The 12,998-nt window shown below is 46.7% G+C and overlaps 1 protein-coding gene across 1 annotated transcript in view; it reads left to right on the top strand.

The window, feature by feature from the left end:
* Positions 1–10,905, top strand: part of CASQ2 (calsequestrin 2) — a 34,348-nt gene extending 23,443 nt beyond the window's left edge. Inside the window, exons 7-11 of the mRNA XM_065829199.2 lie at positions 1,401–1,446; positions 3,915–3,969; positions 4,662–4,762; positions 5,084–5,158; positions 8,943–10,905. Of these exons, the coding sequence (XP_065685271.1) occupies positions 1,401–1,446; positions 3,915–3,969; positions 4,662–4,762; positions 5,084–5,158; positions 8,943–9,149 (484 nt within the window). The 3' untranslated portion in view covers positions 9,150–10,905. The remainder of the gene's footprint in view (positions 1–1,400; positions 1,447–3,914; positions 3,970–4,661; positions 4,763–5,083; positions 5,159–8,942) is intronic.
* Positions 10,906–12,998: the final 2,093 nt, after the last annotated feature.

Genomic DNA, 12,998 nt, shown 5'->3' with positions numbered 1-12,998 from the left:
ATCTGAAGAACTGGATATGATAAGCAAATGCTGCCACACTCTCTATGTGAGAATATGTTATGCATATGATCATGCCAAAGCATATGCTATGAATCTTAATTGGTTAATTCCCTCTGTTATGAAAACTGATCATTCATCTCTCCCCTTTATCTTCAAATGTCATTAATCCACAGGAGGACGCCTCCTCTGATCTAACTGTAGCTTAGTTTCTTTGAGAGCCTTTGGTAATGCATCTTGTCCAGCGGTCCTCTGAAGGCAGTTCACTGCACTAAACAGCATAACTTTGTCCACTTGTTGACTTGTTCTGGGAACTCCAGCAGATCCATGGCCATGATTTTCCTCCTAAAGGCCATGTGTCTCTTGCCTATCATATCATATTCCTTCAAATGTCTGTTAACTCTTTCTGGTAGCATCATGTCCACAAGGAAGTCACCCTTTCAGATATATGCCTCTGCAGGCTCTTTAGGAATCTCTAAAAAATGTTCCTTTTTCTCCACCGTTCTGATAGTGAGGCAAACCAAAGCAACAGGTCATGCATCTCATTGATGACACCTTGTCCTGGAAACGTGTTTCTACTCCTTTTACCAATCTGTTTTAGGACTTCATCAGCCAACACTTCTCTTTGCAACAGCCCCTGGGGCTTGTCAGCCAGGGAGACGTGTTCTGCTGGGAGAGTCTCCCTCAACACTTGATGCTGGAGTGAGTAGAGGTGCAAAGGATTACTTGTGCTTGTCTGCTATGGTCTTGTGTTCCTTGGGTGCTGCTTTAACACCCCAGTCACCTCTTAGCCTGCCAGGTACTCTGACAGGCTTCCTGCTATGGATGTGTCTGAAAACATTTAATATTAATTTTATTTTTTGTCCTGTTTGAACTACTAAAAAAATTTGCTTTGACCAGCCTTATGGTTTAAATTCTCTTGCCAGAGGTTATTCTATTTTCTGCGCTTCAGCAGAGTATGGAATGATTTTTGTGGTGTAATTATGCTGGGATAAAACCAGGAGGGAAGAGGAACAAAGCCCAGTAGGAAAAAAGAACGTGACCAGCTGCCACACACAAGTGAATGCCTCAGCTTGTGCTCTCAGCACGGTCAGAACAATCTGCCATGTGTGGGACTAATTCACCAGTGTAGCCCAGCACAGAGGTGTGTCATCTTCCCAAGCACAAATACCACCTGCAGTGACTCCAGTGGGGACAAGGGGGACAAGGGCAGGGTTTGTCACCATAAATAAAAGCATGAGTTGACCTACTGTGCCCCTATGCTTTTGCATTCAAAATGTGGTGGCCAATGGCGCTGACTCCAGCCACCAGCCAAACGTGCCACGGTGACCTTTTCCATGACACCAGCAGGATCATGCGTGACAGTGCTGGATGTGTCCTCAAAGAGCGTTTCTGTCTTCCAGGGCCACTTTGCGGAAGCTGCGTCCCGAGGACATGTTTGAGACATGGGTAAGCACACACGGCAGGAAGCCTCACGTCCCCTGCCAGCTCCCAACAAGAAACCACTGCTCACAAGCTCCAGCCTCTGGCTGGGCAATACATGATCTTTCCTTCCTTGCAAAGCTGCTCTCCTTCCTCTAGAAAGAAAGCCTTGGCTATGAGGACCAGTGTCTGAGTTCTAATGGTATGCTCAAATGCTTCACTCAGCAGTGGTGGAGACCTGAGCTGGGTCCTGTTTGCTCCACAAAGAGAACAGGGAAAGCTAACCAAGAGTGCCAGGCAGGTGTAGAGCGTCTGTACCGGCTGTGATAGAGCTGTGGAGAGCATCCTTCCCAAGGGTGCTCTATCTTATCTAAGGGGCATCAGTGCTGGTGTCAGTTCAGTGGCCTGCTCGCTGAGTGAGTGATGGAGGTTTTACCAAACAGGTGACTCACAGAAATTCCACCAGACCAGTTGTACAAATCAAACTGTGAGTGACGGCAGGCAGTTCAGTTATTTATGTAGATTACAGAGCAAATTGTGCATTGCTTGCATTTCTCATGGTGTGAGCACACTGAAAGTCAATGATTGTGAAGAACTAACCAGCAGTTTGGAACCGATCACTTACAGAGGACTCTCCTGGCCTGCAGGTGCTGAGGAAAAGGGAAAGGGTGAAAATAAAAGAAAAACCATGTAGAAAAAATTATCACTTTACTGTGAGTGAGTACAATGTTAATAGCCCATCAAGGACCTTCAAGTGCCTGCCTAAATGCTGAAAAACAAAGCTGAACAGGTGCTTTACAGGTGCTAAGGAAGATGCAGTCATTCCCCCAAAAAAGTTCAGCACATTTATAACAGCATTTGGTTGTCTCTTTGCTTGGCTGTGTAACATGAAACACTGCAGGACTCCGAAGCACCAAAAACCTTGGGAGTCTTTAATACAACAGGGTGAGAGGTAATAAAACTGAGCCAGGAGTTATGAGTCACTTATGCATGGTAGCTTTTCATTTAGTTTTGAAATATAGATTCTTTATAGAAGATAGCTTCCTAGATCCACTGAAGTACCTCCAGGTTTTGTTTTTTTTTTCATGGTGCTTCAGTGGGACTCAAATTTCACATGCAGTGGTTTTGCTCTCATACTGAATATATTCAAAAATAACCTCGGGAAAAGTGTGAATTGTCAAAGGTAGGATGTTTGCCTTACCAGCAGGCTGGGAATACAGACCTTGCCTAAATACAGGAGAGGACAGCCTTGATTCTGATCTCATTGTGTGTTCAGAACATCCCCAACGCCTTCACAGGGTTACTCGAGTTTTGTTTGGTGCCTCGAAGGTCTGAATAGAGCTATATTATATAGCTATATATATAATAATATCTTGCATATATATATATTTATTATTATTTTACTGTCTGACAATGCTGCTGGCAAATACGGAGAAAAAGCAGCAGTGTAGATTTTGCCAGCTGTAAGTGGTCTGAATCCCAAGTAAATCTGCCTAGAATGCCCCAGTGAAAACATATTCCCAGAAGACGCCAGCAAAGGCCTACCATCCGCTATTGTTTTTAAAGATAATGTTTTCCACTTAATCTTTCAGGGTTTCTTTTTTCCTTTCAGTTTCTGATGGTGGCTTTGTCACCTCTGGGCTCAGAAGGGAAAAGAAATTAGCATTTAGATGGGAATTTTTTCTCGCATTAAAACCAATTGAAATGGAAACCAGGACTGGCAGCGGGTGAGGAAGGCGAAGCCGATCCGTGGGATAATTCAGAGATGACATTCATAGCAAGCGGATGATGAACCGGCAGGCAGAACCATTGGCCTTTGCCAATATCATTACCCATTACTCATATGTCTCATGGAAAGAAGCAGTCCACTGGGCTGTTATTTCTGTCTTCTAGTCATTGGAGCACTGAACTGAGCCTCCCACTCAATTTCAGTCACTGTTCACAGAGACCCTCATCTAGAGCAGAGACCCTTGACCTCTCAAAAGCTGTCCAAGTGAGCCACCTTGCCTCTCATGTTCTGAGAAAACCTCCTTTGGTGGGCCAAAAGGACCATGTTTGGGGTCTGAGCATGGTTGCAGTTATTTGTTTCTCTAGAAACTATCCCCTGGAAACTACACATTTTGAGGGTAGGTGGCCTTGGGTGTGGAGGGCGAGCCCATATTCCCATGCCAGAGAGAGCCCTTGGCCTTCTTTGTAGGCAAGGTTTTACTCCACACCATCAGAAGCCCACTTGCCCTTGTCATGGTGGTGCCCACCTCATTTTTAGCTGAAAGGTTTCAGCAACACTTTCCAAACTACCCATTTCAGTGTCTAATACCTCCACGACTAAACCTCACCTCAGGTCCCATTTCTGGTGTCTCAGTGGGGTTCCAGTCAAGCCTCTCTTTGCAATAATCCTGTTCATTTGAAGGCATCCCACTGCTTCTCATCTCCAGAAACCACCTGGACTCTGTCCTCCCTCCCTGGCCCACCAGTAACAGTTTTGTTGTTTCCAGGAGGATGACATGGAGGGAATCCACATCGTAGCCTTTGCTGAAGAAGATGACCCAGGTAGGAGGCTGTTTTCCTCCTTGCATGACTCTGCATCACTCAAGATGGTGTAGTTTCATGTGCTTTCTTTGCACTGTGGAGCTGCATGCCCCAGTCGGGACTGGGAGCCCCAGCCTGCCAGGATGGGGAGCGGGGATGCTTCTGAGTGTTTACACTAGCATGTGTGCTAGCTGGGGTTCAAATTCTGGACATAAATAGATTACCACCTGGGAAAAAAAATTCATCCCCTCCAACCTAGTGCCAGGATTTGCTCCTTAACTCTGCATCCATCTTGCTGTGTGGCTTTGGGAAAGTGCTGAGGGCTGGGTGTGTGATGGGCGTGCAGGAAACCCATGAGCATGAGTTCCTGAAAAGCTGTGGAACTGGTGCTACTCAGCACCATCGGTGTGCTGAAAAGCTTTCGCCTCTCGGGGGCTCAGTTCCTCCCTCACCACGAGAAAATAGTGACATTGTTCCACTCCATGGAAGGATTACAAGATTTAATTCATGTGTAACTAATTTCAGTACCCGGGGAGGATGCTCGAAATTAAAAGCCTTATTATCAGAAGAAAGAGCTGGGAGACAGCATTTTAATGAGAACTATAAACAACTTCTGTGTGCGTAGCGGAGGGGAGGGAAGTTGAAAACCCCACAAGCGAAAAGTGCCTGCATGTTTGCTGGAGAGGGCTGCAGCGATTCATGTATTGTTTCAGATGGTTTTGAGTTCCTGGAAATCCTGAAGCAGGTTGCCAGGGACAACACCGATAATCCCGACCTGAGCATTGTGTGGATTGACCCCGATGACTTTCCTCTGGTGAGTGGCGGGGGCTCCTTCCCTTTCTTGGTTTAATTAATGGATGTGGTGTGGGAGGGGTTGTGTGTGAGCACAGGAATTGCCCCAGCCCATGCACAGGATATAAAGGACTGGGAACAAGAGCAAAGGTGATTCCTAAGAGCTCTTTGCTCTGGTTTGCTTCTCATGAAGTTGTTGTCTTGAGAACAGCCTTTTGTTCAGCATCTCTTCTCTCCTGTGTGCTCAGAGATGCACGCTCCCACATCACAGCCCAGCCGACTGAATTAACATAACAAGGCATTACAAACAACCTTGTCTGAGCTTTGTTTCTCATTCCTGCAGCTGATCACTTACTGGGAGAAGACCTTCAAGATTGACCTGTTCAGACCACAGATTGGGATAGTGAACGTCACAGACGTGAGTAGCACATACCCAGAAAATCCAGTGGTCCCAAGAGTAGGGTGCTAGAAAGGATGGGATCTGAGATCTGCTGGAATGTGTGGGATTTCTGCTGTTAAATGCAGGTAGACCAGACTTTTTCCCTTGGGAAAAATTATAGAGACCTCACCATTCACACATGCAGCTGGGTGCATAACACCTCTGATGCTGAGCTTCAGGGCTTTGGTCTGAGCATATTCCTGCTGCTGAGTCACATGCAAACCAAGTCTGCTGGGGACAGGACGAGCCCTTGCAGTCTGAGCTTCAGGGCTTTGCCCAGTTTTGTTTCCAAGGTCTCACATTTCCATCCCAACCTACAGCATGCATCATTGTGTCCTGCTCTGACTGAACCTGGGTGGGCTTGTGGGGAAAAAGTGTGTGTGTAGGGGGGAAAGCCAGCCGTGCTTAGGAGAGGGGGAGAAAAAGGAGGGTGTTTTGGCAGCAGGATCACAACAGCCCAGCTGGAGAGTAGGAGGGGAAGATGGTCCCCAACAGATGATAGGGAGCAACTGCACAGCTTGAAAAAAAAAAAAAAAGCCAGTAAATATACAGCCTTGATAAGTATATGACGTAAACTGGTAGCAGAGGGATCCTGCTGAGGCAAAGAGGTTATAGTAGGGTTCATCCAAGCCCCTGTCCTCAGCCACTACCATGCAGTTGATGCTGGAGGGATTTGGGTGGGAAGAGGAGATGTGGCTGCCCTGCAGCTGGCAGTATTGAGGGTTTCCACACCGTCCCACAGCCGGCAGCACTGCAGAGGGAGAGCTGCATAGACAGGTGATGCTTTGGCACGGCTGCGGTGGTGCTGGTACCCACAGCATCCACAGCTGTGCTGTCGGGACAGCTTTCTAGCACCTACTGTTTTCACCGTGGTTGCCTTCAAGCCAGCAAGCCATGGGACTCATTCAGGTTGCCCACACACTGTGAGCTGTGAAGGCAGTCAAGAGAGGGACCTCATCTGACCCCCACCAGCGGAGATCTGGGGAGAGCTGCTGAGTGCAATGTAATGTGCATCACGGCCCTGATACATCTAGAGGGAGAAACCATTTTTCCTCTTTCTGACAATAACAGCCAAGATGATCAAAGAGCAGTTAATGCAGTGCATTCCAGCCTGGCTCGCTTGTTGCCTTAGTCTATTTTTGATGGTTAAATCCTGGATGTTTTAACCTCTTTGAAATTAACCTGCGTGGGTATATAAGTGCATCTGGAAGCAGAACTCTCTCCACTGCAGAAGTCTTTATAATTTGATGCTTGACTTCGTGTTTGAAACTTCAGCCCCATGGGAACATGGTGTTTCATTAGAAGAGAGCAGAGAGAGAATTGAAAGTTGGGACAACTGGCCAGGATTGGATACCAGTTCTGGCCCCACCACCAACCTTGTTCCTGGCCCCCATGTCGTCTCTCCTGTACCTCCCTAGAAAAAGGAGGACAGCAAGGGTATGCTAGATGACTGTGCCTCCTGTTATGACAAATGCTTGCAAGACCATAAGATGGAAAATCTGACAGGGAAGGCAAGGAGATAATGTTATGAATAAAGTGAAAACCCTGGGTCTTCTCCATCCCATTGAGGGGAATGAGAGAGAAACACAGAGGCTGGCTTGGGAGTTGCGGAGTAGATGCAGCGCTGGCTGGATGTGAGCAGTGATTTACCTGTAACAGAGCAGCATCCATCAGACCATGGGACAGACACCCAGACAGTGGGGACCTAGTGGGTTAAAGCTTATTAGCAGAGTTGTTAAGAGAGAGTCAAACAGGAAGAGGACCAAGACAGCATCTGTCACCTAAAATCGTGAGAGAAATTGACAAGATAGAGCCCAAGTTTTCCAGTCTTTTGCCCTTCTTATTTACCTACACTATCTCTCTTCATTATCTTTACCACAACTGGCCATGTTTAAGTCATATCAAAGTTACATTAAACAGCTATCAATGGAAATTCATGGAAGTAGGATTGTCAGTGGCAAGAGAATCATATAGAAAGCAGTATTAGGCAGGAACATATGCTTTAGTATCCGGCAAACACTCAGAGACCTATAAAAACTCATGCACTGTCTAGCTTTGATGTAGTAAATGTTTCAGTTTGTTGACTGTAGTAGTTGTAGTTTTTATTTAATTTCTCTTAAGTCTGTTTTCTATTCCTCAAGAGAGAGATTTAAGAAAGTTCTAGGTTGGCGAGTGATATCTAAAACAAACACTGAGCTCATTTCGTTATTTCAGTGTTACATCACTGCATTCAGCCAAGTTACACAGGTACAAAGTAGGGCTTACACAATGGAGTAAAAATAAACACTGCTGTTGGCTTTGGTGGACATAACCCCTGTGATCCCATTGCTTCTCTAAAAACCTGCCAATACAAACACCAGAGCTCCCACTGGCCTGTCACATTGTGGTGGCTCAGGACCAGGACTGTGATGCACTGCAAAATATTGCTATAATATTTTATTTGCACAGTACCTTCCTTAGGCGCAGTGAGCCCACTCCTGTTCCCCTTATTTAAATGTGTCATTTTTACTGCACCAAAGGTCCTGAGGTATAGGGAACAAGACTGTTTCCATGAAACAAGAGCTGTGTGCCACTCTGTGGCTCTTTTTTTAGTAGAGTTTTGGTGTTTTAGAAGGAAAATATTGTAAGGGAGAAACAGCTTTCCTTGACCAGAAATTGATCTGGCTTTTTAGCAAGCTGTATAGCAAAGAGAATTAGGCACCACTGAAAGGGAAAGAAATGCAGTGCATTCGCAAAAGTCATTAGTTATCTTCTGACAAATGAAAAGCGCTTGCTACTGCAACAACAAAAGCTGAATGAGATAACCTCGTAGAACCTCCGCAAAACAGGAGGCTCATCCTATTTTATGGAGGGGAGGGAGTGAAGGGAAAGGGGCTTACTCAGCCATTTACCCAAGGAATCTATGGCAAAGCAGGGAGAAAACCTTTCATTTCCAGGTCTCAGAGATCATCTCAGCTCTTCTTCCTGCTGCTGGATAACAGCTGCAATTTAGATATGATCTTCTCACCTCATTTTGGACAGCATTTTCTTACTAAATCTCCCCATCCCCTCCAGTTTATGGAAGTAATGCAGACAGCTGGAGAGAAAGTGGAAGGGGCACCTGTAGTTCAGGGCATCAGTGGTTTTCACCACTTTTCAGCTGGAGCACAGTTGAGATAATCTAAGGAGAGGCTCTTTCCAGAGAAAGAACCACTATCACATGTGGAGAGTCCAGGGCAATGTCTTGGGGCAAAGATGATGGTAAAAGAGGCTGGGGAGAAGGGTTGCTGACAGGAGGGTGTGATGGCTCAAAGGAATAGTTCCGAGAGGGACTCTGGGAGGAAGGAAGGAAACGCTGTGATGTCCTGTGAACTGTGACAATGCAGGGGGAGCTGGTATAGGTCTCTTTATGCAGTCTTGGAGTCTACAGAACTGGCCAGATGCGGTGAGGACAATGAATGCATCACGTGGACGATGCTCTTGCTCACAGGTATAAGCAGTGCAGGAGAGGAGCGGGCAGCAAGCACACATGTAAGCCACGGCAAACTGTGCAACACATGTATATAAACCTGCCAACCAATCCCACTGTCCCTAGACAGAAATTCAGGGGGAAGTGGTAATCCCAATGTGTGGGCAGAGAGATACTGTGGGAGGGAGGGAGCTAAAGCCACCACCACCCCCACATCCTACCTGTGGTCCAGCCTTTACCCCCACAACAGCAGCAAACCTGATCTCTTCCCTGTGTCTCTGAGGGTGGCTAATCCCAAATCACCTGTCCCCACAGGCTGACAGTGTGTGGATGGACATCAGAGACGACGATGACCTGCCCACCCCCGAGGAGCTGGAGGACTGGATAGAGGATGTGCTTTCTGGAAAGATAAATACTGAAGATGATGATGACGACGACGACGATGATGATGACGATGACGATGATGATGATGATGACGACGATGATGATGATGACGACGACGATGACGATGATGATGATTAACTGTGATTCTGTGCAGTCTGACTTGTGGGGGCTGAGAGGCCTCCCCCTGTGGCAGGTCTCTCCATCGGAAGACCTGTGTTTGAGCGTCAGCAAGCACCGCTGCTCCTCTTACCCCCCTGCCCCATTTCCCCTGCCCCTGCCCTTGCCTGGACCCCCTGGCCTGATTCTCAGCAGTGCTGAGCCACCGGGACTGCCCCTGCAGCGGCCAGTGCCTGCAGGCGCCCAGCACCGCTGCGAATCATGCCTCCTTAGTAAGGACAATAGGAATCTGCAGGGAATCTGCCCCGAGTGCCCCAGGGCAGGAGGAAAGTGGCCCCTGCACCCTGCCAGAGGGACATAGGGAGCCAGTTCGGATTTTCCATGGTCATCAGCTCAGCACTTGCATCCAAAGACCAAATCTCACTCCAAGACATAGGGAAGGCCACTGTAAAGTTTGGTCCCTTTATTAAACACAATACCCTCTGCAGCTACCCTGCCAAGACCACTTAATGCTGCAAGTTCTGCTGCAGGAGTCTGTAGCTACTCATTAACATGCTACGAGCAGCAAAAAGCTTGGGAGGGGAGGAAGGTTTTAGAGATGCTATTCAAATTTACAGTGATTCTGTATAATGACAGGATATTCTTGTCTGGCAGAGCAATGCAAAATCAAACACTATGGTCCCTGTCTGAACCTCTTTCTTCTTGGAAGCTCAGGCAAAAAACAGGGGAAGTGCAGGTGGTCTGATAGGGGACATCCTGAACTGCTGGAAGGGCTTATCCAGGTCTGAGCCCAAATTCCTGAGGTTGAAGATCATGGCACAGAGCCAAATTGCTGGTCTTAACCCCAAAGAAACACCAGAGCAGAATCTAGGCCAGTTCCAAACATCTGCAGCCAGGTCTGGGCTGGGCCTACCATCCTTTTCAGGTGAACCTCATCTGTATTGAAAACCATGCACACGAGCTAGCATACTCCTGCCAGTATTCATAGGGGCCTACCCTGAAGCTTTCCTATTCCCCATGACCTTCCAGCTTTAGCTGACTTCTAACCCAAAGCCTACAGAGCATGTTTTCCCATGACCAAGATGCTGGGAGGGAACACATCCATCCAACTGTATTAGATGCTGCATAACATGCATTGGGCAATGAACAGTGAAATGATTCAAGTTGTTTGGCTTTTTAAGTATTCAGTTGCACAGTTACTCCCTGCTTAGAGACTCAGATGTCCCATGGCAGCCCGTGAGAAGCCTCTTTTGACTGCAGACTGAGAAGGAGCTCAGGGCGCCAGTTTGCAGTCAAGGGGGTCACTCACAAAGCAAAGGGTCAGCAACTCAGTCCTGGCGAGTGCAGCACCATCCATGTGCAGGTCACTGTGACAGTGTTAGGTCTCCCTGCTTTCCCATGCCGGCAGGTTTCAATTGTCTTAGCTTATTAGGTTTGATAATAGTGCAATGAATGGAGAGTTTGGAGATAGTTCTATCTTCATAAATACATGTAAAAATATGTTCTCCAGTCGTTCAGACTCGTTAGCATAGGTAGAATACACATGTCCTCTCTTGCTACAGACAAAAAAATATTGTTCTGACCTTTCTTATAGTGGTTTACGTCAGAGGTAAGTGATGTTACTGGAAATAACAGTGTGAGGGGCAGGAGAATCAAAGTTTGTTATATGAATGCGAATCGGCTAGATGAGAAACAAGGTTTACACACTATATGTTTCCTTAATCAGTTGAACTGCAAAGCAAGATTTTATAGATTATTCTTTTTTCCTGCCTGTTGATCAGTCACTTTGACTCTCTCTCTCTCTACGTTAGCTGAAATAGAAATTTGAAACTACTGGTATAAAGAGGCTGAAGTACTGATATACTTCTTCATGTGCCATATCCACTTGGTGGAAAGTGCCATTATGAACAACATGCAGCTGGGTATCTATATATCTCTATGTATATGTATTGATACTGTGCTTATATGGTATATGACTATAAGCCGTATTAGCTTTTCATTCAACATCACTCAACCCATGCTTTTAAAGCATAGGTTATTAGAAAAGTAGACAGGACAGCAAAGCCCACAGGTCACCTGTTTGCCCTTTCTTGCTTCTTTATGATGCATAAGCACTGCGTAGAAGACTTGAACCAAGCGTGTTTGCAGAGACCATCCACCTGGTCCCACTGGGGTTATGAACAACAGCCCAATCCCAGAGGACCTGGTGGAGACCTTCAAAAGCCTTTAAATGCTCAGTGCTGTCAGCCTGGAGGTCCCCTCCTCTCTTTCACTCACACACACCTCTCTCCTGGCTCGTGGGGTGCCCAGCACACTCCTGCTTCTCTCCCCCTCCAGCCCTTTCATCAAGAGGTTTGCTGAAGGACTCCTGGCTCAGAGAGAGAGGGAGCAGGTGGGACTCAAGGTCTCATTGAGGTACATTGATAAAGAGCAAGAACAGGAGGCAAAAGTAGCAGTTCAGTAGTCTCTTAATCTGTGATTAAGGGACAAATGCTGCTTATGTTACTCACCTGGGTAAAGCACTTGTTTATCTTTACCTTGGGGCTATTCCCAGGAGTAAAACATGCACAGTTTCGCCCTGCACAAGGTAACAGCCCGCACAGGCCCTGCGGCTTCAGATCAGTCACCACAAAGTGCTATGGATTTCTATAAACGTGAAGAATGAACAAAAAGTTGCTCCACTGCCTTTCCCAAATGGCACTGTCTCTGCATATCCTGATTACCTCCCCTCCTGCTGCGGATGCCCTTCTGTTCTGGTGTGCCCCTCTCTAGGTGCTCCAAGAGGTTAAGCTTACACAGGCAGAGCAGACAGATGCTGCAGATGGCACTACAGACATGTTCAAATGCACAGGTGTTTCACAGGCATGTACACATTTCAACACATCAAGAGACAGAGTGCCGAGGAAAAACCAGCATAGTGGTGCTTAGTCTAATACACTTAAGGCCAGTGAGGCTGAGTCCACGCTGGGGCTGGTGGGGCTGGTGCCAATGGTTTATGGAAAGTTTCTCTTGAGTTACTAGAGTTAGGTCCAATCCTACAGCTGCTACTCCTTCAGGGTGCCAGTGTAGTACTCAATGGAGTTGCCCTTTCCCTCTACCCTCATGCCCCCATCATGGTTTTCGTGGTTCTCTTTGCCCACAAATGTGAACTTTTTATCTTCAGCTTATGGGATAAAGACATAAAAAGTTAAGAAAACATTGTGGCAAAGGAAGGATTGCAGCAATGAAGATGAGCAGGCAGCAAAGCCTCTCGCATTCACCTGTCATGCCTTGTCTGCCCTGAGTTTGTAGTGACTGAACCACTGAACAGGGTAATGCCCCTTGCGAAGAAGATGGCAGCTTGAATTTGAGTGTCTTCCTTGCAGGGACAGGTAAGATTCCATTGTGGGAAGGTATCACACTCAGCACCCCAGGCCCAGGTGCTCCTGGGCTCCTCTGTCAGAAGCCAGCACAACCGGCAGGTGAAAGGCCCAGGTGACCCTAAGGAGCAAAGTCAGCCTAAACCTGCCACTACACACTCGAAAGGAAAAGGTCAGTACATTTGGATAAGGAAATCAGAAAAAAAACCATTATTCACCTATTAAAAAAAAAGGCTTGCATATGGGCAGCACTGTTTCTGCAGGCAAGTCTATTAAGACTGTCCCTCTCTTAGAAAACAGTTATTTTTCTCTGAAGTGTTAATTAGACATTCATATTAAACATGTCTTAACATACCTAAAGAAAGACAAGGAATTATAGTTTGCCCTCATCCAACTGCAAGTGCTTCAAGCTGATCAGTCACTTCAAAGTACCCCAAAAACCTAGCCTTACTAGCCCCCAATATTATTGCAAGCAATATGTGGCAAGAACACAAATTCATGCCCCAGCTCC

Source organism: Patagioenas fasciata, chromosome 1, assembly GCF_037038585.1.
Source record: "Patagioenas fasciata isolate bPatFas1 chromosome 1, bPatFas1.hap1, whole genome shotgun sequence".
NCBI classification, from domain to species: domain Eukaryota; kingdom Metazoa; phylum Chordata; class Aves; order Columbiformes; family Columbidae; genus Patagioenas; species Patagioenas fasciata.
This window is presented reverse-complemented; position numbering and strand designations above follow the sequence as displayed.